The 26,775-nt window shown below is 37.3% G+C and overlaps 1 protein-coding gene across 2 annotated transcripts in view; it reads right to left on the bottom strand.

The window, feature by feature from the left end:
• MYO9A (myosin IXA) overlaps positions 1 to 26,775 on the bottom strand; it is a gene marked incomplete at its 3' end in the record, with an annotated part of 220,604 nt that overhangs the window by 60,436 nt on the left and 133,393 nt on the right. The window contains exons 24-27 of one of the 2 annotated variants that reach the window (XM_082860992.1): positions 25,054 to 26,658; positions 22,073 to 22,148; positions 21,342 to 21,554; positions 2,706 to 2,818 (exon numbers count right to left, since the gene is read on the bottom strand). In XM_082860992.1, the coding sequence (XP_082717118.1) occupies positions 2,706 to 2,818; positions 21,342 to 21,554; positions 22,073 to 22,148; positions 25,054 to 26,658 (2,007 nt within the window). Of the gene's footprint in view, positions 1 to 2,705; positions 2,819 to 21,341; positions 21,555 to 22,072; positions 22,173 to 25,053; positions 26,659 to 26,775 lie in introns of both variants that reach the window. The other variant, XM_082860993.1, reaches the window with a different exon arrangement.

Raw genomic sequence — 26,775 nt, forward strand, 5'->3', positions numbered from 1 at the left:
AAATGATAGCATTCTCCTGCCATTCTCATTCCTTTTCTGCTCCCTAGAGCAACCCTTTTGAATTTATTTAACTGATTCTTTTAATATTTACCATACTTATATTGCTATCATATTTATGACCACAAATAATAATTAAGCATATTCCAACACTCCAGTTCTATACCCTCCACAAACACAGACATCCCCGCAACAGAATATCATAATTTTAGTTAGATCAATATACAGTATTTTCTTTTAGTAGTATTCACTATTTTTTTTACTCTGTAAATAATATTCACAACTGAGACATACAGTACCCTCCATAACCAATAGTTTTCTAGAGTTAGTGTTTTGTTTTACATTTGCTCACTTTCCTACATCCAATTCACCTCCAAGTGTCTCCTCATTTATGAGTATCTCCTCTCAACATGTTGAGACATAGTAGGTACACCATCAGTTCCATGTTCTTGAAGAAATCTTTCCCAGAGTCATCTAACCTGCTCTAATCTGGCACGGCTCCCTCAGTGATTGCTGTACAACCATCACTTAAAAAGCTATTTCACCATCATAATGGAGATGTGTTTTGTCTCTACTGTTTTATGATGACGTGTCTCTTGGTATGGGTCTATTTTCATTCATTATGTTGGGCCCTCAGGGGGTCCTTTCAATCTATAGAAACTCAAGTCCTTCAGTTCCATGCAATTTATTTGAATTACTTTATTTTTACTTTGTCCTATCTTTCCAGAGCTCCTATCAGTGGGCCACTGGATGTCCTGAACTGCTCCTCTAATTTTCCTATCTTTTCTTGCCTCTTCTATCCATTTGTCTTTTGGCTCAACTTTCTGACAGATGTCCTCAACTTTCCTTCTAACTCTTCTGACTTCTTTATGCTATCACACTTTCAATTTTCAAATACTCTTTTTTATTATGAATGTTTCCCTTTAAAGTATTCTGTTTGGTTTCATGAATGTAGTTATATTTATTTATGCAGAAGGTCTACTGATAGTTGTATTTGTCTGTCTTGAAGTTTTCTTTCCCCTGTATAGTTTATTGCTTCCAAGTTGTATTTTATCAATTAGTTTTAGATTCTTTCACTTCTGATGTCTCCTCAAATGTGTGGTGATCAAAAGTAGGGTATAAACAAGCTTCTTGGAAGGTCTAGTGTGCATTGGTGGGGCTTCCAAACTGTGGTTGTCCTTGTAGGGTTATCTGGCTGGTCCAATTTGTAGGGAGAGCCCCTGATAGAAATATCTTTAGGTCTTTCCATGAGGGTTGGATGGAAGTCCCAAAGACTCTTTGAATCATCTGCTTAGAGGGTATGTGAAACGTGGAAGCAGAATACAGAAAAAAATCTGGGGGATCTTAACATTCAGTATGTAAACATTCATTAAATCTCCCTGTTCCAAATATGTACCCCACCTCAACTGTATCTGGTTACCTCCAACTGCAGAAATCTTCTGTTTTATCCTTTCCAGAAAATAAATCTCCTGTTTTCTGCTAGGACTGGGGAAGACCAGTCAGCCAGATGCTTCTTTCTCAGTTTTACCCACTTGGTTTAGGATTCAACTTTCTCCTATCTATAAAGACATTTAAAATTTGTCTATCTACTTTTAGGATTCCACGTTTTTATTATTGCTGTCTCCATTTTTATTATTGCTGTCTCCTGTTTTATTATTGCTGTCTCCTGTTGTTTCTGTCCTCTATAGGTTTTGATATTTTAGGAGGATGTGGAAATTAAATTTATATAGTTAATCTGCTATCTCCACCTGTATGTTTTTTCTATGTTACATTTTGTTTCCCAAAATTTGATCTCCAGCATAATCTGCTCTAGATTTGGGTTACCTTGGATTATGCCTCTACAGTCATTGAGAAACTGATCTTTAACAGGGTTATGAACCAGATAGATTTCAATGAGATATTCAAATGTTCAGTGAGGGCCCAACTGCCTTATATAACACGGTAAGGGACAAAGACATTTTTTTTTTGAGCCTTCTTTTAATTAATTTATTTTTATTTTTGGCTGTGTTGGGTCTTCATTTCTGTGCAAGGGCTTTCTCTAGTTGTGGCAAGCGGGGGCCACTCTTCATCGTGGTGTGCGGGCCTCTCACTGTCATGGCCTCTCCTGTTGCAGAGCACAGGCTCCAGACGCACAGGCTCAGTAGTTGTGGCTCACGGGCCTAGTTGCTCCACGGCATGTGGGATCTTCCCAGACCAGGGCTGAAACCCGTGTCCCCTGCATTAGCAGGCAGGCTCTCAACCACTGCGCCACCAGGGAAGCCCAAGACATACTCTTGGTAAATAAAAACTTCATGTACTCTCCTAAAGAGAACAGAGTTCTTTCCTGAAAGTCTTTTCCAGTTCCATTTGTAAAACACTTAACTCAGAACAGAATCCAAGTCCAAAACTGGAAAATATTTTCAGTCTAATCTGGTCTAATCTCTTTTCTTTTAAAACCAAAAATTCTAAGTCATATAATGATGTAAAGACTTTGCCCAAATCACAGTGCTAAACATATAAAAAGACAAAGCTCATTATATATATCTGAATTATTTATGCTACTGTCACACAGTAGGTACTTAGTATTTGTTGAAAAATAAATTCAAAACTTTCAAAATTGATAGCTATTCTATCAATTATGCTTTTAAAAAGATGCTCAGTATTTAACTATGGTCTATTAGTAAATAAAATTATATGACCCCTATTAACAGTCAGTGTATGCTTTATACCTTATATCTGAATCTGAAGCCTTCTGTCTCACTGCCAACTTCGTAATCTCTCCTTGAGACATGGTCTTATGAAGTTTTGCTTCTTCATCAACTGAGGAAAAACGCTGTGATGTCTGTAATAATTACATATGTAAAGACCTTAAAACCAAGTAATTATATCATAGCACTGTAATTAAAACTCAGGTTATAGAATTATTTGAGAATTACACCTATTAAAAACATTCAAAAATACATTCATATTATTCCGAGATGCATTAAAATAAAAAAACCTACTAAAAACTCCATTAACTTCATACAGTAATCTGAAGTAAAGAGAACTTGGGTCAATGAAAATGCTAAACAGGACCTACAAGCTCATGTTTTCCAACAATTTAACAAAGAATATCAAGTAGGGTGAAAGAAAAAAAAGAACATCAAGTGGAAAAGTAAGAAAAAAATCAAAACCATCTAAAGATAGAGACAAAAAATCCAGGACCTGATAAATCTAGAATACTAAGCATAGTTTTTCATACCTTCTTTTATTTGTCCCTAAAAAGATGATAATTATTTTTATGGCTAACTTGCTACTATAGATTCTTATATCCAGTTAAGGATTTAAAAGATCTAGAACACAGGAAGATAAGAAAAACCAAAAGACCAAAGAATAAAATATCATTATACTCACTAATGGTCTAAATTATGAACAACTTACATAGCTATAAAAAGGACCTGAATTTCAATTGATAACTCTTGCTCCATTTGTTTACAATGTGCCCCTTTAAAGACAATACCATTTGGAGGACAGAATTTCTTGTTACCTATTCAAGTAATTTTTCTAATATTTCATTTTTATACAGTCATAATCTTTTCTTTAACCTTTTGGTCTGCATGACTATGGCCTTATCAACAGAAATAGCAAATATTCTGAGCTGCTAAATTTAAAGAACGGACTTCTGCTTCTGGCCAAGATGGAGTAACAAGAACCTGTTCTATACTCTTGCCTGAAACAACCAAAAACAAAAACAAAAGAAAACAAAAACTTAGACAAAATAATATGAAACAGGGACTTCACTGGTGGTGCAGTGGTTAAGAATCCACCTGCCAACAACCGGCTGTTGAGGGTCCTGTCTTCATCAGTGGGGTGACTCCAACAAAAGGCTAGAGGTGTGAACCTCAATACCAGCAGAAGTGGAGACCAGCCATGTGGCTGACAGGGTCTTCCTGCTCCGGCTGGGTGTCAGGCCTGTGCCTCTGAGGTGGGAAAGCCAAGTTCAGGACATTGATCGACCAGAGACCTCCCAGCTCCACGTAATATCAAATGGCGAAAGCTCTCCCAGAGACTCCATCACAATGCTAAGATCCAGCTACACTCAACAACCAGCAAGCTACAGTGCTGGACACCCTATGCCAAACAACGAGCAAGACAGGAACATAACTCCACCCATTAGCAGAGAGGTTGCCTAAAATCATACTAAGGTCGCAGACACTCCAGAACACCAGAAAGACAAGATCCAGCCTCATCCAAGAGAACACAGGCACCAGTCCCCTCCACCAGGAAGCCTACACAACCCACTGAACCAACCTTAGCCACTGGGGACAAACACCAAAAACAACAGGAACTATGAACCTGCAGCCAGCGAAAACGAGACCCCAAGCACAGTAAGTTAAGCAAAATGAGAAGACAGAGAAACACACAGCAGATGAAGGAGCAAGGTAAAAACCCACGAGACCAAATAAATGAAGAGGAAATAGGCAGTCTACCTGAAAAAGAATTCAGAGTAAGGATAGTAAAGATGATCCAAAATCTTGGAAACAGAATGGAGAAAATACAAGAAACATTTAACAACAACGTAAAAGGACTAAAGAACAAACAAACAATGATGAACAACACAATAAATGAAATTAACAATTCTAGAGATGGACTCAATAGCAGAATAACTGAGGCAGAAGAATGGATAAGTGAACTGGAAGATAAAATAGTGGAAATCACTACTGCAGAGCAGAATAAAGAAAAAAGAATGAAAAGGATTGAGCACAGTCTTAGCGATCTCTGGGACAACATTAAATGCACCAACGTTTGAATTATAGGGGTCCCAGAAGAAGAAGAGAAAAAGAAAGGGACTGAGAAAGTATTTGAAGACATTATCGTTGAAAATATCCCTAATATGGGAAAGGAAATAGTCAATCAAGTTCAGGAAGCACAGAGACTCCCATACAGGATAAATCCAAGGAGAAACACGCCAAGATACATATTAATAAAACTATCAAAAATTAAATACAAAGAAAAAATATTAAAAGCAGCAAGGGAAAAACAACAAATAACATACTAGGGAAACCCCATAAGGTTAACAGCTGATCTTTCAACAGAAACTCTGCAAGCCAGAAGGAAGTGACAACACATATTTAAAGTGAGGAAAGGGAAAAACCTACAGCCAAGATTACTCTACCCAGCAAGGATCTCATTCAGATTCGACGGAAAAATTAAAACCTTTATAGACAAGCAAAAGTTAAGAGAATTCAGCACTACCAAACCAGCTTTACAACAAATGCTAAAGGAACTTCTAGGCAGGAAACAAAAGAGAAGAAACAGACCTACAATAACAAACCCAAAACAATTAAGAAAATGGTAATAGGAACATACATATTGATAATTACCTTAAATGTAAATGGTTTAAATGCTCCCACCAAAAGACACAGACTGGCTGAATGGATACAAAAACAAGACCCACATATATGCTGTCTACAAGAGACCCACTTCAGACCTAGGGACACATACAGACTGAAAGTGAGGGGATGGAAAAAGATATTCCATGCAAATGAAAATCAAAAGAAAGCTGGAGTAGCAATACTCATATCAGACAAAATAGACTTTAAAATAAAGACTATTACAAGAGACAAAGAAGGACACTACATAATGATCAAGGGATCAATCCAAGAAGAAGATATAAAAATTGTAAATATTTTTGCACCCAACATAGCAGCACCTCAATACATAAGGCAAATGCTAACAGCCATAGAAGGGGAAATCGACAGTAACATACACATAGTAGGGGACTTTAACACCCCACTTTCACCAAAGGACATATCACCCAAAATGAAAATAAGTAAGGAAACACAAACTTTAAATGATAAATTAAACAAGATGGACTTAATGGAATTTATAGGACATTCCATTCAAAACCAACAGAATACACTTGCTTCTCAAGTGCTCACGGAACATTCTCCAGGATAGATGATATCTTGGGTCATGAATCAAGCCTTGGTAAGTTTGAGAAAATTGAAATCATATCAAGTACCTTCTGCAACCACAATGCTATGAGACTAGATATCAATTACAGGAAAAAAATCTGTGAAAAATACAAACACATGGAGGCTAAACAATACACTACTAAATAACCAAGAGATCACTGAAGAAATCAAAGAGGAAATCAAAAAATACCTAGAAACAAATGACAATGAAAACACAACGATCCAAATCTATGGGATGAGGAAAGGAACCAAGATGGCAGAGTAGAAGGACGTGCTCTCACTCGCTCTTGCGAGAACACCAGAATCACAACTAGCTGCTGGACAGTCATTGACAGGAAGACACTGGAACTCACCAAAAAAGATACCCCACATCCAAAGACAAAAGAGAAGCCACAATGAGATGGTAGGAGGGGTGCAATCACAGTAAAATCAAATCCCATAACTGCTGGGTGGGTGACTCACAAACTGGAGAACACTTATAACACAGAAGTCCACCCACTGTAGTGAAGGTTCTGAGCCCCATGTCAGGCTTCCCAACCTGGGGGCCCAGCAACGGGAGGAATTTCTAGAGAATCAGACTTTGAAGCCTAGTGAGAATTGACTACAGGACTTCGACAGGACTGGGGGAAACAGAGACTCCACTCATGGAGGGCACACACAAAGTAGTGTGTGCATTGGGACCCAAGGGAAGGAGCAGTGACTCCAGGGAAGACTGAACCAGACCTACCTGCTAGTGTTGGAGGGGCTCCTGCAGAGGCAGGGGTGGGGACAAGGACACTGACAGCAGAAGTTCTGGGAAGTACTCCTTGGCGTGAGCCCTCCCAGAGTCTGTCATTAGCCCCACCAAAGAGCCCGGGTAGGCTCCAGTGTTGGGTTGCCTCAGGCCAAACAACCAACAGGGAGGGAACCCAGACCCACGCATCAACAGTTAAGTGGATTAAAGTTTTACTGAGCTCTGCCCAACAGAGCAACAGTCAGCTCTACCCATCACCAGTCCCTCCCATCAAGCCTCTTAGATAGCCTCATCCACCAGAGGGCAGACAGCAGAAGCAAGAAGAACTACAACCCTGCAGCCTGTGGGACAAAAACCACATTCACAGAAAGATAGACAAGATGAAAAGACAGAGGGCTATGTACCAGAGGAAGGGACAAGATAAAATCCCAGAAAAACAACTAAATGAAGTGGAGATGGGCAACCTTCCAGAAAAAGAATTCAGAATAATGATAGTGAAGATGATCTAGGACCTTGGAAAAATAATGGACGCAAAGATCGAGAAGATGCAAGAAATGTTTAACAAAGACCTAGAAGAAATAAAGAACAAACAAACAGAGATGAACAATACAATAACTGAAATGAAAACTACACTAGAAGGAATCAGTAGCAGAATAACTGAGGCAGAAGAACGGATAAGTGACCTGGAAGACAGAATGGTGGAATTCACTGCTGTGGAACAGAATAAAGAAAAAAGAATGAAAAGAAATGAAGACAGCCTAAGAGACCTCTGGGACAACATTAAACACAACAACATTCGCATTACAGAGGTCCCAGAAGGAGAAGAGAGAGAGAAAGGACCCAAGAAAATATTTGAAGAGATTATAGTGGAAAAATTCCCTAACATGGGAAAGGAAATAGGCACCCAAGTCCAGTAAGCGCAAGTCCCATAAAGGATAACCACAAGGAGAAACACGCCAAGAAACACAGTAATCAAATTGTCAAAAATTAAAGACAAAGAAAAATTATTGAAAGCAGCAAGGAAAAAACGAAAAATAACTTACAAGGGAACTCCCATAAAGTTAACAGCTGATTTCTCAGCAGAAACTCTACAAGCCAGAAGGGAGTGGCATGATATACTTAAAGTGATGAAAGGGAAGAACCTACAACCAAGATTACTCTACCCGGCAAGGATCTCATAGAGATTCGATGGAGAAATCAAAAGCTTTATAGACAAGAAAAAGCTAAGAGAATTCAGAACCACCAAACCAGCTCTACAACAAATGCTAAAGGAACTTCTTTAAGTGGGAAACAAGAGAAGAAAAGGATCTACAAAAACAAATCTAAAACAATTAAGAAAATGGTCATAGGAACATGCCTATCGATAATTACCTTAAACGTGAATGGATTAAATGCTCCAACCAAAAGACAAAGGCTTGCTGAATGGATACAAAAACAAGACCCACCTATATGCTGTCTACAAGAGACCCACTTCAGACCTAGGGACACATACAGACTGAAAGTGAGGAGATGGAAAAAGATATTCCATGCAAATGGAAATCAAAAGAAAGCTGGAGTAGCTACACTTATATCAGATAAAATAGACATTATAATAAAGATTGTTACAAGAGCAAGGAAGGACACTACGTAATGATCAAGGGATCAATCCAAGAAGAGGATAGAACAATTATAAATATATATGCACCCATCATAGGAACACCTCAATACTAAGGCAAATGCTAACAGTTATAAAAGAGGAAATCGACAGTAACACAATAATAGTGGGAGACTTTAACACCTCACTTACACCAATGGACAGGTCATCCAAAATGAAAATAAATAAGGAAACACAAGCTTTAAATGATACATTAAACGAGATGGACTTAATAGATATTTGTAGGACATTCCATCCTAAAACAACAGAATACACATTCTTCTCAAGTGCTCATGGAACATTCTCCAGGATAGATCATATCTTGGGTCACAAATCAAGCCTTGGTAAATTTAAGAAAATTGAAATCGTATCAAGCATCTTTTCCAACCACAACACTATGAGACTAGATATCAATTACAGGAAAAGATCTGTAAAAAGTACAAACACATGAAGGCTAAACAATACACTACTTAATAACCAAGTGATCACTGAAGAAATCAAAGAGAAAATCAAAAAATACCTAGAAACAAATGACAATGGAGACACGATGACCCAAAATCTATAGGATGCATCAAAAGCAGTTCTAAGAGGGAAGTTTATAGCAATATAATCCTACCTTAAGAAACAGGAAACATCTCACATAAACAACCTAACCTTGCACCTAAAGGAACTAGAGAAAGAAGAACAAAAAAAACCCAAAATTAGCAGAAGGAAAGAAATCATAAAGATCAGATCAGAAATAAATGAAAAAGAAATGAAGGAAACGATAGCAAATATCAATAAAACTAAGAGCTGGTTCTTTGAGAAGATAAACAAAATTGATAAACCATTAGCCAGACTCATCAGGAAAAAAAGGGAGAAGATTCAATTCAATAGAATTAGAAATGAAAAAGGAGAAGTAACAACTGACACTGCAGAAATACAAACAATCATGAGAGATTACTACAAGCAACTCTATGCCAATAAAATGGACAACCTGGAAGAAATGGACAAATTCTTAGAAATGCACAACCTGCCGAGAGTGAACCAGGAAGAAATAGAAAATATGAACAGACCAATCACAAGCACTGAAATTGAAACTGTGATTAAAAATCTTCCAACAGACAAAAGCCCAGGACCAGATGGCTTCAGAGGCGAATTCTATCAAACATTTAGAGAAGAACTAACACCTATCCTTCTCAAACTCTTCCAAAATGTAGCAGAGGGAGGACCACTCCCAAACTCATTCTACGAGGCCACCATCACCCTGATACCAAAACCAGACAAAGATGTCACAAAGAAAGAAAACTACAGGCCAATATCACTGGTGAACATGATGCAAAAATCCTCAACAAAATACTATCAAACAGAATCCAACAGCACATTAAAAGGATCATACACCATGATCAAGTGGGGTTTATTCCAGGAATGCAAGGGTTCTTCAATATATGCAAATCAATCAATGCGATAAACCATATTAACAAACTGAAGAAGAAAAATCATATGATCATCTCAAGAGACGCAGAAAAAGCTTTCGACAAAATTCAACACCCATTTATGATAAAAACCCTCTAGAAAGCAGGCATAGAGGGAAGCTACCTCAACATCATAAAGGCCATATGTGACAAACCCATAGCCAACATCATTCTCAATGGTGAAGAACTGAAAACATTTCCACTAAGATCAGGAACAAGACACAGTTGCCCACTCTCACCACTCTTACTCAACATAGTTTTGGAAGTTTTAGCCACAGCAATCAGAGAAGAAAAAGAAATAAAAGGCATCCAAATAGGAAAAGAAGAAGTAAAGCTGACACTGTTTGCAGATGACATGATACTATACATAGAGAATCCTAAAGATGCTACCAGAAAACTACTAGAGCTAATCAATGAATTTGGTAAAGTAGCGGGATACAAAATTAATGCGCAGAAATCTCTTGCACTCCTATACACTAATGATGAAAATTCTGAAAGAAATTAAGGAAACACTCCCATTTACCACTGCAACAAAAAGAATAGAATACCTAGGAATAAACCCTATGTAAGGAGACACAAGACCTGTATGCAGAAAACTATAAGACACTGATGAAAGAAAATGAAGATGATACAAACAGATGGAGAGATATACCATGTTCTTGGATTGGAAGAATCAACATTGTGAAAATGACTCTACTATCCAAAGCAATCTACAGATTCAATGCAATCCCTATCAAACTGCCACTGGCATTTTTCACAGAACTAGAACAAAAAATTTTACCATTTGTAGGGAAACACAGAAGACCCCGAATAGCCAAAGCAGTCTTGAGAAAGAAAAACAGAGCTGGAGGAATCAGGCTCCCTGACCTCAGACTATACTATAAAGCTATAGTAATCAAGACAGTATGGTACTGGCACAAAAACAGAAATACAGATCAATGGAACAAGATAGAAAGTCCAGAGGTAAACCCATGCACGTGTGGTCACCTTATTTTTGGTAATGGAGGAAAGGATATACAATGGAGAAAAGACAGCCTCTTCTATAAGTGGGGCTGGGAAAACTGGACAGGTGCATGTTAAACTATGAAATTAGAACACTTCCTAACACCATACACAAAAATAAACTCAAAATGGATTAAAGACCTAAATTTAAGGCCAGACACTATAAAACTGTTAGAGGAAAACATAAGTGGAACACTCTATGACATAAATCACAGCAAGATCTTTTGTGATCCACCTCTTAGAGTAATGGAAACAAAAATAAAAATAAACAAGTGGGACCTAATAAAATTTAAAAGCTTTTGCACAGCAAAGGAAACCATAAACAAGATGAAAAGACAACCCTCAGAATGGGAGAAAATATTTGCAAATGAAGCAATTGACAAAGGATTAATCTCCAAAATTTACAAGTAGCTCATGCAATTTAATATCAAGAAAACAAACAACCCAATCCAAAAATGGGCAGAAGACCTAAATAGACATTTCTCCAAAGAAGATATACAGTTTGCCAACAAACACATGAAAGGATGCTCAACATCACTAATCATTAGAGAAATGCAAATCAAAACTACAATGAGGTATCACCCCACACCAGTCAGAATGGCCATCATCAAAAAATCTACAAACAATAAATGCTGGAGAGGGTGTGGGGAAAAGGGAACCCTCTTGCACTATTGGTGGGAATGTAAATTGATACAGTCACTATGGAGAACAGTATGGAGGTTCTTAAAAAACTAAAAATAGAACTACCATATGACCCAGATATCACATTACTGGGCTTATACCCTGAGAAAACCATAATGCAAAAAGAGTCATGTACCACAGTGTTCACTGCAGCTCTATTTACAATAGCCAGGACATGGAAGCAACCTAAGTGTCTATCGACAGATGAATGGATAAAGAAGATGTGGCACATATATACAATGGAATATTGGAATATTACTCAGCCGTAAAAAGAAATGAAATTGAGTTATTTGTAGTGAGGTGGATGGACCTAGAGTTTGTCATACACAGTGAAGTCAGAAAGAGAAAAACAAATAGCATATGCTAACACATATATACGAAATCTAAAAAAAAGAGAAAACGTCATGAAGAACCTAGGGGCAAGACGGGAATAAAGACGCAGACCTACTAGAGAATGGACTTGGAGACATGGGGAGGGGGAAAGGTAAGCTGGGATAAAGTGAGAGAGTGGTAGTGTATATATGGGCATATATACACTACCAAATGTAAAATATCGATAGCTAGTGGGAAGCAGTCACATAGCACAGGGAGGTCAGCTCGGTGTTTTGTGACCGGATAGAATGGTGGGATAGGGAGGGTGGGAGGGAGGGAGATGCAACCGGGAAGAGATATGGGTATATATGTATATGTATAACTGAGTCATTTTGTTATAAAGCAGAAACTAACACACCACTGCCAAGCAATTATACTCCAATAAAAATGTTAAAAAAAAAGATGTTACACATATATACAATGGAATATTACTCAGCCATAAAAAGAAATGAAATTCAGTCATTTGTCGTGAGGTGGATGGACCTAGAGACTGTCATACAGAGTGAAGTCAGAAAGAGAAAAACAAATAGCGTATGCTAACACATATATACGGAATCTAAAAAACAAACATGGATCTGAAGAACCTAGGGGCAGGACAGGAATAAAGACGCAGACATAGAGAATGGACTTGAGGACACAGGGAGGGGAAGGGTAAGCTGGGACAAAGTGAGAGAGTGGCATGCATATATACACTACCAAACGTAAAATAGCTAGCTAGTGGAAAGGAGCCACATAGCACAGGGAGATCAGCTCAGTGCTTTGTGACCACCTAGAGGGGTGGGATAGGGAGGGTGGTGGGAGACACAAGAGGGAGGAGATATGTGGATATATGTATATGTATAGCTGATTCACTTTGTTATAAAGCAGAAACTAACACACCATTGTAAAGCAATTATACTGCAATAGAAATGTTAAAAAAAACAAAAAAAAAAGAATCCACCTGCCAGTGCAGGTGACATGGGTTCAATCTCTGGTCCAGGAAGATCCCACATGCCGTGGAGCAACTAAGCTCATGCGCCACAACTACCAAGCCTGCAGTCTAGAGCCCGTGAGCTATAACTACTGAGCCCGTGTGCTGCAACTACGGAAGCCCACGTGCTTAGAGCCTGTGCTCTGCAGCAAGAGAAGCCACCATTATGAGAAGCCCCCGCACTGCAACGAGGAGTAGCCCCCACTCGCCACAACTAGAGAAAGCCCAAGTGCAGCAATGAAGACCCAATGCAGCCAAAAAAGAAGAAACAGCAGCTATCAAGATAATGAACAGTTAACCCTGAGAGAGCAAAAACTGGGTAGAAATGAAAGTAGAGTTGAATGAACTCATGAAAGAAATAAAAAGACAGTAAAGGTCTTTGGTGGCACAGTGGTTGGGAGTCTGCCTGCCAGTGCAGGGGATGTGGGTTCAGTCCCTGGTCCGGGAGGATCCCACGTGCTGCGGAGCAGCTGTGCCCGGGCAGCACAACTGTTGAGCCTGCGCTCTGGAGCCCGTGAGCCACAGCTGCCGAGCCCACGTGCCACAACTGCTGAGGCCCGTGTAGCTGGAGCCTGTGCTCTGCGGCTGGAGAGGCCACTGTGGTGCGAGGCCCCTACTTGCTGTGACTGGAGAAGGCCTGCGTGCAGCAGCTAGGACACAGCAATCAATCAATCAATAAGAAAGTGAAATGAAGATTAACTTATGAGACGCCTAAGGGAGAAAAAGCACAAATGGAAAATTTAAAGGGGACAAAAGCAGGAAGATAACAAAAAAATATAAAATGATATAAAGAAACAAGGAAAAATGGTCAGAGAGAAGTAGTTGAAACGGACGATAGGAAAAGAAAAATACTTGTTTGTAATTGCAATCCCTAAACAAGAAACAGAACACAATATTTAAAACTATCATCCAGTAAAACTTTTCAAAAATAAGGCAAGACCAGAATTTACACATTGACAGAGTCCTGCAGATATACAGGATAATAAATCTGTAATGATCGATTTAAAGACATATCTTAAACTTTAAATATAAAGAAGAAACTCTGAAGGCATGCAAGTAAAAACATCAAATAACTTATAAGGGCAAGAGATTTAGACTGGTAATAGACTTACGAACAGTAACAAATAAAGTAAGACAACAATAAAATAGCACTTTCAAAAAACTCAGAGAAAGAAAATATGAATCAAGGACTTTATATGTAGCCAAGATGTCCCTTCAAACATCAAGGCCATAGAAAGATCTTGGGGAATTCCATATTGATGGCCCTTCGTAAGTAATCTACTAAGGGGAAGAGCTTCATCCAACCAAGAGATAAACAGGGAAACTTCTGCAAAATATTTGAAGTGATAATTAATACATTTAATAATAGATCAAAAACAAAGGTAGGGACTTCAGTGAAAGAATCATATATAAAATTACATGTTCTGACCAAGTAGAAATAAAAGCCTAAAAAATAGGAGTAGGAGGGAATAGAGACTAGAATAATTCATCAACAGTTGTGTCACAATAGGTGAGAATTAATATTATTTATTTTAAAATGACTAATTAGAGTATAATTGGTTAAATTAAAAAATATTAAAGGCATTTTTAAAAGTTATATATAAAGGTAAACAATCAACAGAACAAGAACACAACCTCTCCTAAACATCAAAAGAAATTAAAAAAATAAAAGATCAAAGAAAAGTAACATAAACACAGAAAATTTAACATAATAATAACAAAATTATAAGAAAGAGTGGAGAATTAATCTATCAGTTACATTAATAAATATGGATAGATTTAACTCACCTATTAAAGAAAAATTTTTTAATTTGGCTCACAAAGCAGGGCCCAACTATACTGCACAAAAAAACACACCTCTAAACAAAAGGATCCAGAAAAGCTAAAACTAAAGGGGTGAGCAAAAGTATTCTAGGCAAGTGGAAATAATAAGAAAACAGAGGCTGTGATATTATTATTTATGTAGGATTCAAGCAAAAAACATGGAATCTGACAAAGGACACTTCTTAATACTAAAAGCCACAATTCACAATGAATAACAGGAGACGTTAACACATTCTGTATAAGACAGATCAAAAATAATAAGGACGTAGAAGGCAAACAACGTAATTAATAAGGCAGAGCTTACAGATATATATTGAAATTTTATACTCTGAATAGAGAATATACCTTCTTATCAAATACACATTCAACAAATAACAAGTGTTGGCAAGGATGTGGATAAAAGGGAACCCTCGTTCACTGTTGGTGGGAATGTAAATTGGTATGGCCACTATGGAAAACAATATGGAGGTTCCTCAAAAAATTAAAAATAGAACTATGATATGATCCAGCAATTCCACTTCTGGGTATTTATCCAAAGGAAAAAAACCACACTAACATAAGATATATGCACTCCAGTGTCCACTGAAGTACTATTTACAATAGACAAGCTATAGAAGCAACCTAAGTGCCCATCAAATAGATGACTGGATAAAAAAGATGTGGTATATATAAACAGTGGAATATTACTAAGCCATTAAAAAAATTAATTATTGTCATTTGAGACAACATGTACGGATCTAGAGGATATTATGCTAACTGAAATAAGTCAGTCAAAGACAAAAACTGCATGATCTCACTCATATGCAGAATCGAAAAAACAAAACAAACAAACTGAACAAAATGAAAACAGACTCATAGATACAGAGAACAAATGGGTGGTTGCCAGAAGGGAGGGGGGTAGGAGAGGTGGGCGAAATATGTGTAGGGGATTAAGAGGTACAAACCTCCAGTTTAATAGTAAGCAAGTCATGGGGATGTATATACAGCATAAGGAATATGGTCAGTAATATTATAATAACTTTGTATGGGGACAGATGGTTACGAGACTTATCATGGTGATCATTTCATAATGTATGCAAATGTCAAGTCATTACATAGTATATCCAAAAGTAACATAATATTGTACGTCAACTATATTTCAATTTTAAAAATGCACATGGTACATTCACAAAAACTGATCATATACTAAGTAATGAAGAAAATACCAGTAAATTTGATCAAACAGAAGCATCATAAAGTCTTTCATCAGAATACAATAAAACTAGAAACTAACAAAAATTAAAAAACAAAAAAGGCTCTTCATCTGAAAACTCAAAAATTTTTATTAAACAAGTTTTGGGTAAAAAAACTAAAATTACAGATTTTCTTAAAAAATTGGGCTTCCCTGGTGGTGCGGTGGTTGAGAGTCCACCTGCCAGTGCGGGGGACGCGGGTTCGTGCCCCGGTCCGGGAAGATCCCACATGCCGCCATGGCCGCTGAGCCTGCGCATCCGGAGCCGGTGCTCCGCAACGGGAGAGGCCACAACAGCGAGAGGCCCGCATACCACACACAAAAAAATAATAATAAATCCTTTACATATTAGAGTAAACAAGATACATCTGAAGTGTGATCAGAGGAAAAACCACAGCCTTACAAACCTGTATCGATAAAAATATATAAATGAATTAAATTAACCACTCAAAAGCTAGAAAAATAAGAAAGTAAACCAAAAACAGCATAATAAAATAAATAATAAAGGTAAAGGCAGAAATCAGTGGAGAATGAAAAAAAAAGTAGGTATGATAAATAAACCAAATCCTGTTACTTTGGAAAAAATTAACAAAATAGACAAACGACTAGGTAAGGGAAAAAAATCTACAAAATAAGAAATGACAAAAGGGAAATAACGATTGAAACAGAGAATTTTTTAAAATCATGAGACTACTTTCCAGACCTCTAGGCAAATAAATTATGAAAGTTAGCTGAAATGGAAAAAACTAGTTGCCAAAATTGCCCCCATTAGACAGAAAGCTTTAAAGACTAACTTTCCTAGAAGAAATAGAGGAACTTATAATAAAAGAATTATGTCACAAAGAAGTATCAACCCCAGATGGTTTCATAGGGAAATTCTACCAAATCAAACAGTGGAGAGTCGCAATGCTATGAACTGTCCCTGACTTTTGTGGGGAATAAAATACACATATTAATACTAAGTGTATGGAGTTCCCTGGTGACCTAGTGGTTAGGATTCTGGGCTTTCACTGCTGTGGCCGGGGTTCAATCCCTATTCGGGGAACTGAGATCCTGCAAGCCGTGTGGTGCAGCCAAAAAAAAAAAAAAAAAAAAAATCAATAAAAAACCGAGAACAAAACTGAAAACCAGAAAGATCTAACAGGCTTGAAGAAATTAAACAAAATCAAATAGAAAACAGTATATTAAAAAATAAGTAAATACCAAGAGTATTCAATAGTGTGGCTGCTGTCCTGGGACCACCAATCTAAACTTTTTATGTCATAAACTTTGTTCAATTCAGCTGGTTTTCCAACTTGTAAGACCCTCAAAATCACCAGCCTAGGCCCTAAAATACTATAAATATCCTTTCCTGACTTCCCCTTTCTGAGAAATTACTAAGACCTAGTCAAGATGGATTTTCCCTTACTGTAAAATAAGCTAATAAATTTAGCCTTGATAAATGTTTTTTTTCTGGCAGTTTTTTGTGGAGTGGATAGTAAAGAGAAGGAAAATTCAACATAGATAAGGATTGAAGAGTACCTCAGAGAAAAACAAACAGAAATAGGAATATAAGAAGTATAGGAGTTTTGGGGGGAAATGAAAAACTTAGTTTTAGCATACTGTAGATAAAGTCAACAAATTCTGGAGAGCTATTTGGGAGTCATACCCATGGAGATGATTGCTTTAAGTCTAGCGAACGGTAGAAGAAACTATACAGAGAAAACTGTTACCTATACCAATCCTACAAATAAGTGATAGAAATGATTTTATTAACTCATTCACCATCCAGATGATTCAGAGACTAAAAAACGATATGAAAGCCACCTTAAAAATATTGCTTAGCAGTAATATTCCATTGTATATATGTGCCACATCTTCTTTATCCATTCATCTGTCGATGGACACTTAGGTTGCTTCCATGTCCTGGCTATTGTAAATAGAGCTGCAATGAACATTGTGGTACATGTCTCTTTTTGAATTATGGTTTTCTCAGGGTATATGCCCAGTAATGCGATATCTGGGTCATATGGTAGTTCTATTTTTAGTTTTTTAAGGAACCTCCATACTGTTCTCCATTGTGGCTATATTTTACATTCCCACCAATAGTGCAAGAGGGTTCCCTTTTCTCCACACCCTCTCCAGCATTTACTGTTTGTAGATTTTCTGATGATGGCCATTCTAAACAGTGTGAGGTGATACCTCATTGTGGTTTTGATTTGCATTTCTCTAATTAGTGATGTTGACGTTCTTTTCATGTATTTGTTGGCCATCTGTATGTCTTCTTTGAAGAAATGTCTATTTAGGTCTTCTGCCCATTTTTGGATTGGGTTGTTTGTTTTTGTGATATTGAGCTGAATGAGCTGCTTGTACATTCTGGAGATACATGTACCACAGTGTTCACTGCAGCACTATTTACAATAGCCAGGACATGGAAGCAACCTAAATGTACATCAACAGATGAATGGATAAAGAAAATGTGGCACATATATACAATGGAATATTACTCAGCCATAAAAAGAAACGAAATTGAGTTATCTGTAGTGAGGTGGATGGACCTAGAGTCTGTCATACAGAGTGAAGTAAGTCAGAAAGAGAAAAACAAATACCATATGCTAACACATATATATGGAATCTAAAAAAAAAAAAAAAAGGTTCTGAAGAACCTAGGGGCAGGACAGGAATAAAGACGCAGATGTAGAGAATGGACTTGAGGGTATGGGGAGAGGTAAGGGTAAGCTGGGACGAAGTGAGAGAGTGGCATGGACATATATACACTACCAAATGTAAAACAGATAGCTAGTGGGAAGCAGCCGCATAGCACAGGGAGATCAGCTCAGTGCTTTGTGTCTACCTAGAGGGGTGGGATAGGGAGGGTGGGAGGGAGACGCAAGAGGGAGGCGATATGCGGATATATGTATACGTATAGCTGATTCACTTTGTTATACGGCAGAAACTAACACACCATTGTAAAGCAATTATACTCCAATAAAGACGTTAAAAAAATAAAATAAAACATGGGAGGTATAAAAACTAAGTGAAAGCAGCATACAGAGACTAAACAGTTATTCAAATGGCAGAGTTAAAAGTAGGAAGTTTAAAAAAAACATAAAAGTCATAAGGAGGGAAACTACTACTCTCACCTCAACAGCAGGTAACAACTAATTAACAATTCACCAGCTCAGGAGGTAATGCTTATCAAATCCCCTTCAGGTAATTCATTTCTAACTGTCTTTATCTCATTAGATCAGTTATTTCACAACTGGAAAGGTCAGTGGATGGCTTCCTCGAAGACAGACACACTTCTTAGCAAATGTCAGTTATTAAAATCACTTTGTCCAGAGAAAAAACAAAAACTATCCAGTTTTTTAAAAAATCATCTGCCCAGAAAATCAAGCCCATTTAAAATCCTGAAGATATGTGGATTTTGAGAATTCAGTAGATTCCATTTAGAAACAATTAGACTTCATTTTTCACAATATCAGATAACATTAGAACATGGCATATTTTCAAGATAAACAAACAGAAACACACTTTAAAACTGTCCCTACCTTTCCCACCCCCAACCCCAGCAAGTATCTATCAGCACATTCTAAAAAGCAAAGCTTCTTCATGCAAGTGTTCACCAGAAACAACCACCACCACCTATTCCTAAAATAGCTAGTGCTGAAACAGAAGGACAGTGAGAAAGCTGGCGAGGTGACTAACACACTGTGCAGGAGGGTGCTCTACAACTACTGGCATGCAGTGACCGTCAAGCAGGTGAACAGAATCACAGGCAGAGACTACCAGCTAGAACCCTTAAAGGGGCTGAATGCTCCAAGCAGAAAGCCCAACTTTCTGGTTCATCTCAGTAACTCTCAGTGAGAAAGAATTCTACCACCAAAAGGACTAAGGTTTGTAACAAAGGAAACTCTCAGGAACAAAACAGCAATTATAAATGCTAAATTCTTCAACAAATGAAAAATCTGTGTACACTTTGGAGAATAATTTAAGCATGTTCCCTATTTACACTAAAAATATATAGCAGCGCTTTTCATTAAAATTAGTTTGCTCCATTACATAATTTCATCTTTAACAACTAAGCATATGATAGAGTATATTTCATTATTTATAACTCAAAAACAGGGCACCTCCAAACTGGAGTTATTTTATCCTACACTGAAGAGAACGCTTTGGTTCTAATTATATATATCAATGGATATACAGGCTGCAACATTTACAGTCCTACAGTTTGGCTCAGGGTAATGACTCATTTGTCTAATTAGAGATCTGGTCAGGCATTTTTCTGTTTTTGTTGTTGTTTTTATTTTTCCTTTCTTAGAATATCAATATTATCATTTAAAAACTGGGTCCATCTCCAATAAAAGATAAAGACAATGAGAATATTCTGGAACTTAGCAAAAATTTTAATTAACTAGGTCTTTGGAACAATCAAATAGCTTTTAAAACAGCTCAAAGATAAAATATTTAATGAGTCAAAAGAAGACCATCCTAAAATGTTTCTCCCATAATGAACAGATACTAAAGAAAAACATGAGACCCAACTTAATTAAGGATATGCACGGAAATAAAATGCATATCATTCCACCTCCTCAGTGATAATGTTTTAGTACATAATAGACATACAGGGTACTCATATTGTATTTTCCAGGACAATTCCAAAATCAAACACTTTATACCCATAAACATTTGTACTTATCAAACTATATATGCCTAATTTGGGCTGAGATATGATAATAGTTATTTTCTTAATGCAGCTTTATTCAAACATAACTCCAATGTTGTAATTTGTGATTAAGACAAATTCACATTATCTATAGCCTTTTAGTTGGCTCGGTTGGCCCAGGAAGACATTTTTGGCATTGCTTATTAAATTTTTAAAAATTCATGTTTATTTTCTATTACTAAAAAATGCAGACGGAAAGCAAGTTTAAAGCCAAAAAGAAAAGAAAAGAGAATACCATTTCAGTTAAAAGCTACTGGATTATTTTTTATATACCCAATTCACTAGACCATGGAGGGATCAAGAAACTATGACCAGCAGGTCAAATACAGCCCCATTGCCTGTTTTTGTAAATAATTTTATTGGAACATAGCCATGTGCCTTTGTTTACTTATTGCCTATGGCTGTTTCCACTCTACAGTAACAGAGTTAAGCAGTTGCAACAGAGACTGTATAACCCATAAAGTCTAAAACATTTACTATCTGGCCCTTTACAAAAAAAAATTTTGAGCCTCCCTGCTCTAGACCTTTAAAGATATAACACAGAAAACTCCTACATTAGTGCTAAGTTAAATAACTTTAATATTTTTTGCCTAATTTATGATTTGACATATACTGTTAAAGTGCCCTTTATCCAAGTCCTTGTAAATTAAGGTTTAGCTTTAGTTGCTTTATTCACTGAGGTTTCCCATGTACAAACCGTTATACGGAGAAGAAGCTGTGAAGGTTAGCTTTAGATTAGCAAAGACTATTCCCGTCAGATTTGCTTGTTGCCTATTTTTCTTATATTGCTGTAAAATTACCATTTCGGAGTCACTGTGAGAGGCCTGACCCAGGCTGGGTGCAGGCCCTAGCTCAGAGTGAGAAGCTTGGTCAAGGGAGAGAAGGGGCTCAATAATGTCATCGTAATCATCTTCCTCTGTATCCCCCTCCCCATCGGCAAAAGTACCTCTAGTCAAGAAATCGGAGCGCGTCCGCGCCATTCGAGCTTTCTTTTTATGGGCCGGTCTGGCAACCTGCTTGACCAAATGATAAAACAAATAACACAAAAATGTTTTGTTTTGGTTTTTGGGAGACGATGCCAATGAAAGACATCAGAGAGCTCATGAATTTCTTGAAACATCCCCTCCACCCCTGTGCCCTTTCCACTAGAAGTGACAGCGATAACCAAAAGCAATCCATATTCATTACTCTGGACAAAGAATAAGAATGGAAGCTAAATCTATACTGTTCTTCTCCATAGCCAAGGAAGTCATCTTTCACTGCCATAATGAGTCACCAAAGTCACTTGCATAAATTGCCTTCTTTTCCTCAGCAACTTCTTTTTTGTAAATATAATCTGGATTTTTAGGCACCCTTCCCTGCCTGAAGTACTCCTCTCTAAGTGTAACAGACTTAACTCATGGCTTCTTTCTCTATAAACACTTGGGAGTAAATGAGTAGATGAGGTGCTCTACCTACAAGAATAATAATTTCCAAAACAGCGTGCACCTATTTTGCATAGAAGATAAATAAAACAAAAGTCAATACTTACCTCTCTTTGGCCCGGCCCAGTTAACTTCACAGGTTTCCAAGCTGGTTCATCTTGTTTATGGAGTTGAGGATTTCCACTGTTTAAGGCTTCCTTGGTGACACTTAGGATAAAACAACAGGATTACATTTCAATTCCTAGCAGATATCTCATGGCAGCAGTCTTAAAAGTACAGCATGAAATATAGTCTAACAAGTCAGGTCAAAGAAATGGATTTGATAATGAGAAAGGGAAAATACCAAATCCCCAAATCTTTAGAATCAGTCTCAGAAGAAGGGGCCTTTACTCTAATCATTATAAAATACCTGATAAGTAGCCACCCAGTGATGAGTACCTCATTACTTTGTTTTATACTGAGATGGTCCTATTGATAAGCAAATTTTCATTCTGAAATCTCTCTGTAGCTTTCATCTGTGGTCTTAGTTTAAAATTTTTAGAATAAAATCAACACTGGCAGAATAAGAAATTGTTATCAAGCTAAAAGAAGTATGCCCCAAACCATAAAGATGATATAGTGTTAGTCTGTGAAAATTTAATTCTGCTTGAATAACCACATGATATGACTGCTTTATCATTAAATTCTCTGTAGAAATGAATGTCTGTGTCTGATGAAAATCTGAACAGAACCTGTACTTTTATGGCCCCAATTATCTATATTAACTCAGAACCATGAGTCTTAAAATTTATCAATAACAGGACTGTAAACTCACTGAAAATCATATCTTACCTTCTAGCATACTGCTGGGTTTAAAGTAGACACTAACTTATAATACCATTTGGCAGAGTAATTGCCCTTGCATTCAAAATCTTCCACTTAATTTTATAAATGAAGGCCTAGGTTATCTTGTCCTTTGCCCTATGCAATAATCCCTAAACAAAGCTAATTAGATGTCAATCTTTCTGATAGCTAAAAGCTTCTCAGAGATCTCCCTCTGACCAGTGTACAATCAAGTCCAGCAATCCTAGGTTGTCCTGAATAACCCTTTTGGTTATTAAAAATCTCTCTTGCCACAGTTGAGCCATTTACCTTCGATTTTTTTCTCCAAAAGAGAAACAATTAAGAGGACCTTTGATAGCACCTGACCACCCTAACTAACTTTTAAACTCACAGCATTTTCTCTAAGTTTCTCCATGATTTCTTTTTTGTTCTCCCTTACTAACCAGCTGAAGACTAAGATGTACTTATCACCACTATGGCATAGAAAGGACACTAATCTAATGTTACTTCCTAATCATGACATCCAATGCTGATTTCTAAACAGGAAACTCAAATTCTGGTCTCAGCTGTTTCTCTAAATATGTGACCTTATACAAGTCCTTTCACCTCCACGGGCACCAGTGACCTCATCTATAATATGTGGGAACTGGACTAGATATTATAACTTAGAAACACTAACATTTATGATTCTATAAAATGCTAATGTTTCTAGTATTACTTACAGAACAAGAGAAGATGTGAAGTATGAATTTTACTTAAACTTTCACACAAACAATCTAATATATAACCATTTTGAAGATACATAGATATTAATAAGGTAAAGCAAACTAGGTCAAGTAGCTGTAAGACTTTATCTTGGCAAAATGATAAAAGGAATAATTCACAAGGATGATTGTTTTTGAAATCTGTAAGTCTTCTACAAAACAGATTCATGGATGTAACAACTATGTACATACACACATGCACACCCCTCACATAACTAAAATTAATCAGAATGACAGAAAATAATATGTTTTTAACATTCTCTGGTGGGCTTATATGCTACACAGAGTCTGAACTTTTGGGCAATCTCTAGGTTAATGCGCAGCACTAGGATCTCAAGTTGTCATGTAGTCCAACTGCATTTCACACTGCTGTATAAAAATTCTTAGTGGAAAAATAAAATATCAATGATCTCTTGCCCATATTTACAAAGAGTTTCTATAAAATCTGTAATTTTAAAGACTGACAGAGTTAAAAGTTAGGTTATGATGAGAAAAGGTTATTTTCAGAGTTAACATGAAATTTAACTTTTTTAGCCCTAAGATATAGCCCTCCTTTCATTTAAACAGTGATATTCTCCCACAAGAACAGAAAGAATTCACTGTATACATAGCCTTAACATAAATATCTTAAATTTTATCAAATTTGTTTTTATGTACCACTTAAGAAATGCTTTCTCACAGCTACCACTACTTAAGACAACCTAAAAGAGTAAAGAACTTCCACTTATGTGAGGTATTTAAAGTAGCGCCAGGGAATTCCCTGGCGCTCCACGCTTTCACTGCCAAGGGCCCAGGTTCAATCTCTGGTTGGGGAAGTAAGATCTCACAAGCCGCGCAGACAAAAATAAATACAGTAGTCATATTTTTAGAAACAGAAAGTAGAATGGTGGTTGCCAGGGGCTGGAGGTAAGGGGAAAAGGGGAACTGCTTTCAATGGGTAATTGAGTTTGTTTTGCAAGATGAAAAAGCTCTAGAGATCTGTTGCACAATGTGCATATAATTAACACAACTGAACTGTACACTTTAAAATGGTTAAGATGGTAAATTTTATGTGGTTTTTATTCCCGCCCCCCCCCAAAAAAAAGGTACAAAGAACTTAATGCAGACCATAAATAGGCCAACAGCTGTGACAAAGCACATTAACTTTAAAGCCTGATACTAACAAGCTTGGACTGCTACACCTAACAGCTCTAGGGCAACCAGCAATTGCTGACTGCCTACTAAGTTTCCAGGCACTGTACAGCCCTTCACAAATGTTTTCTCACTTAATGGGGAGGAACCAAAAACCCTGCTATCTGTGCTTAGTCAAAGACTCCTAGGGTATAATTATATCCAATTTCAGGTGGCTGGTGGAGTCAACAATTAGGAAATTTTTTTACACACAGAAAATGGCTAATTTGAGTAGCACCCATACAAATAGTTGAGGCAGATCAAGGCACCCTAATGAAAATTTCCAAAAAGTTTCCCACTTATACATAAAAATAAATAAAGACTTCACTTACAGGGAACTACTCATATTTTCCTTTGGCGTGAAGAAAATGGCCCTAGTAGTTCCATCTCTGAAAGGGTCATCAGATTTGTAGCTACAAGGCTGAGTTGGCCTAAGTTGTTCTCTTTTTGAAATGCGATTATTAGAGAGTTTACAGGCTACATTCAGTTGGGTGGACATTTTGTCTGTCTTGGATAATTCCTTAACATCACTAGATTGGCATGGGCCTCCTTTTCTTTCAAAGAACAGAGTGACAGGTCGGTCCTTCAAGGGTAAGTGAGCAGAGGGACTGTCTTTTGGGGCAAGAGCAGCATCTTTTACAGTTACTGATGGAGTCCCAGCTACACTGGGTTCGTCCTTATTTGGGGTATTCAGGATGAGAAGAGAGGATGGCCTCTCTATTCTTTGCTTTGACTGATGGAAAGATGGTACCAGAAAAGTCTCCCCAGTTCTTGGCTTTTCAATTGTCTTAAAGGCTTTACGCTCCTTTTCTAAAATATCTGTTTGCTGGCGAATCTGTTCCATCATCTCTTTTTCATTCTGCTGCTGCAATTGCTTTTGCCGTTCTTCCTTCTCAGTGTTTAGCTTTTCTAACTTCTTAAGCACAATATTGGAAGAAGCTGTATTCAAAGAAGCAACAACTTGATTTTCCCCTGGGAAGTGGTACTTTCTGGCTTCCCTGTTGATATCCAAAGTAAGAGATAGAAGTGTTTCTTCAGTTTCCAATAGTTTGTTTCTCTGGACACTTGTATCTAGCTGAGAACTTGTTTTCAGTGGGTCTTGTTGGGGAATATAAAAAAATGTAGGCAGACTATTTGAAATAAAGGAGTCTCTCAGCTGTGGTTTACAGGTAATAGATTCAGAACTGCAAACCAGTTTTTCCTTCATAGCCCCATTCTTTAAATGCACTGAGTCAGAAGGTGCCCTCTTTTGAATCAATGTATAGTTAGTCTCATTTGAGGTACTGAGGGCATTGTCCTGTGAATCAGAATTTGGACTGCTAGATATCTTAGGTGACAGGAACGGCACATCTCCTTCATCTAGAATTATAGGCTCTAGTTTGCTCTTTTGGCTTTCCTCACAGCTCAGAAGTTCCAAGCTTCCTTGAGAGCTTTCACTATCCGGTGTACCCTGTAAAGACTGAAGGCCCGCAGGCATCAGTTCTGTAGACCACCTACGTTCTTCTGAAGGAGACACACCACCAAGAGAACGGACTTTCAGCAATTCTAAACTAAATATAGCTTGCTCTAGTTCTCTCATTCTCCGACTTTCTCTTTTGGCCCGACCCACTTTTTTCTGGTGGAGATCTTCCAAGGACTTGGGTCTCTCTCTTACAGTCACATCTGCCTGCAAGTCCATACCACTTTGACTTCTGGCTCTCTCCTGTCGCTTGTTTGGGGACTCGTTCAAGCAGTCCTTTGAACTTTCATGACTAATTCGATTACTCTCTATCACAGATTTACATTCCTCTATGGCTTTTACTCTGTTGTCAAATGAACAATCCTCCCATTCTGAAGGGTCTGAACCAAGAACTTCCAGAGTTCCATATGGCTTGATATTTGCCAATCCAAGTTTTAGTTTTGTTTTTTTTAGTCTTTGTTCTTTTAAAGCTTTAAATCTATATCAAAACAGGAAAAAAAAATAGGCTAGAGATATCTCTTGGTTACCACTGGAGACAATACATTTATTGAGAATATTTTAAAAAGTGGAAAGTCTCAAAAATTTTCTTTTTATA

The sequence above is a fragment of the Leucopleurus acutus genome (assembly GCF_964270905.1).
Source record: "Leucopleurus acutus genome assembly, chromosome: 1".
NCBI lineage: Eukaryota > Metazoa > Chordata > Mammalia > Artiodactyla > Delphinidae > Leucopleurus > Leucopleurus acutus.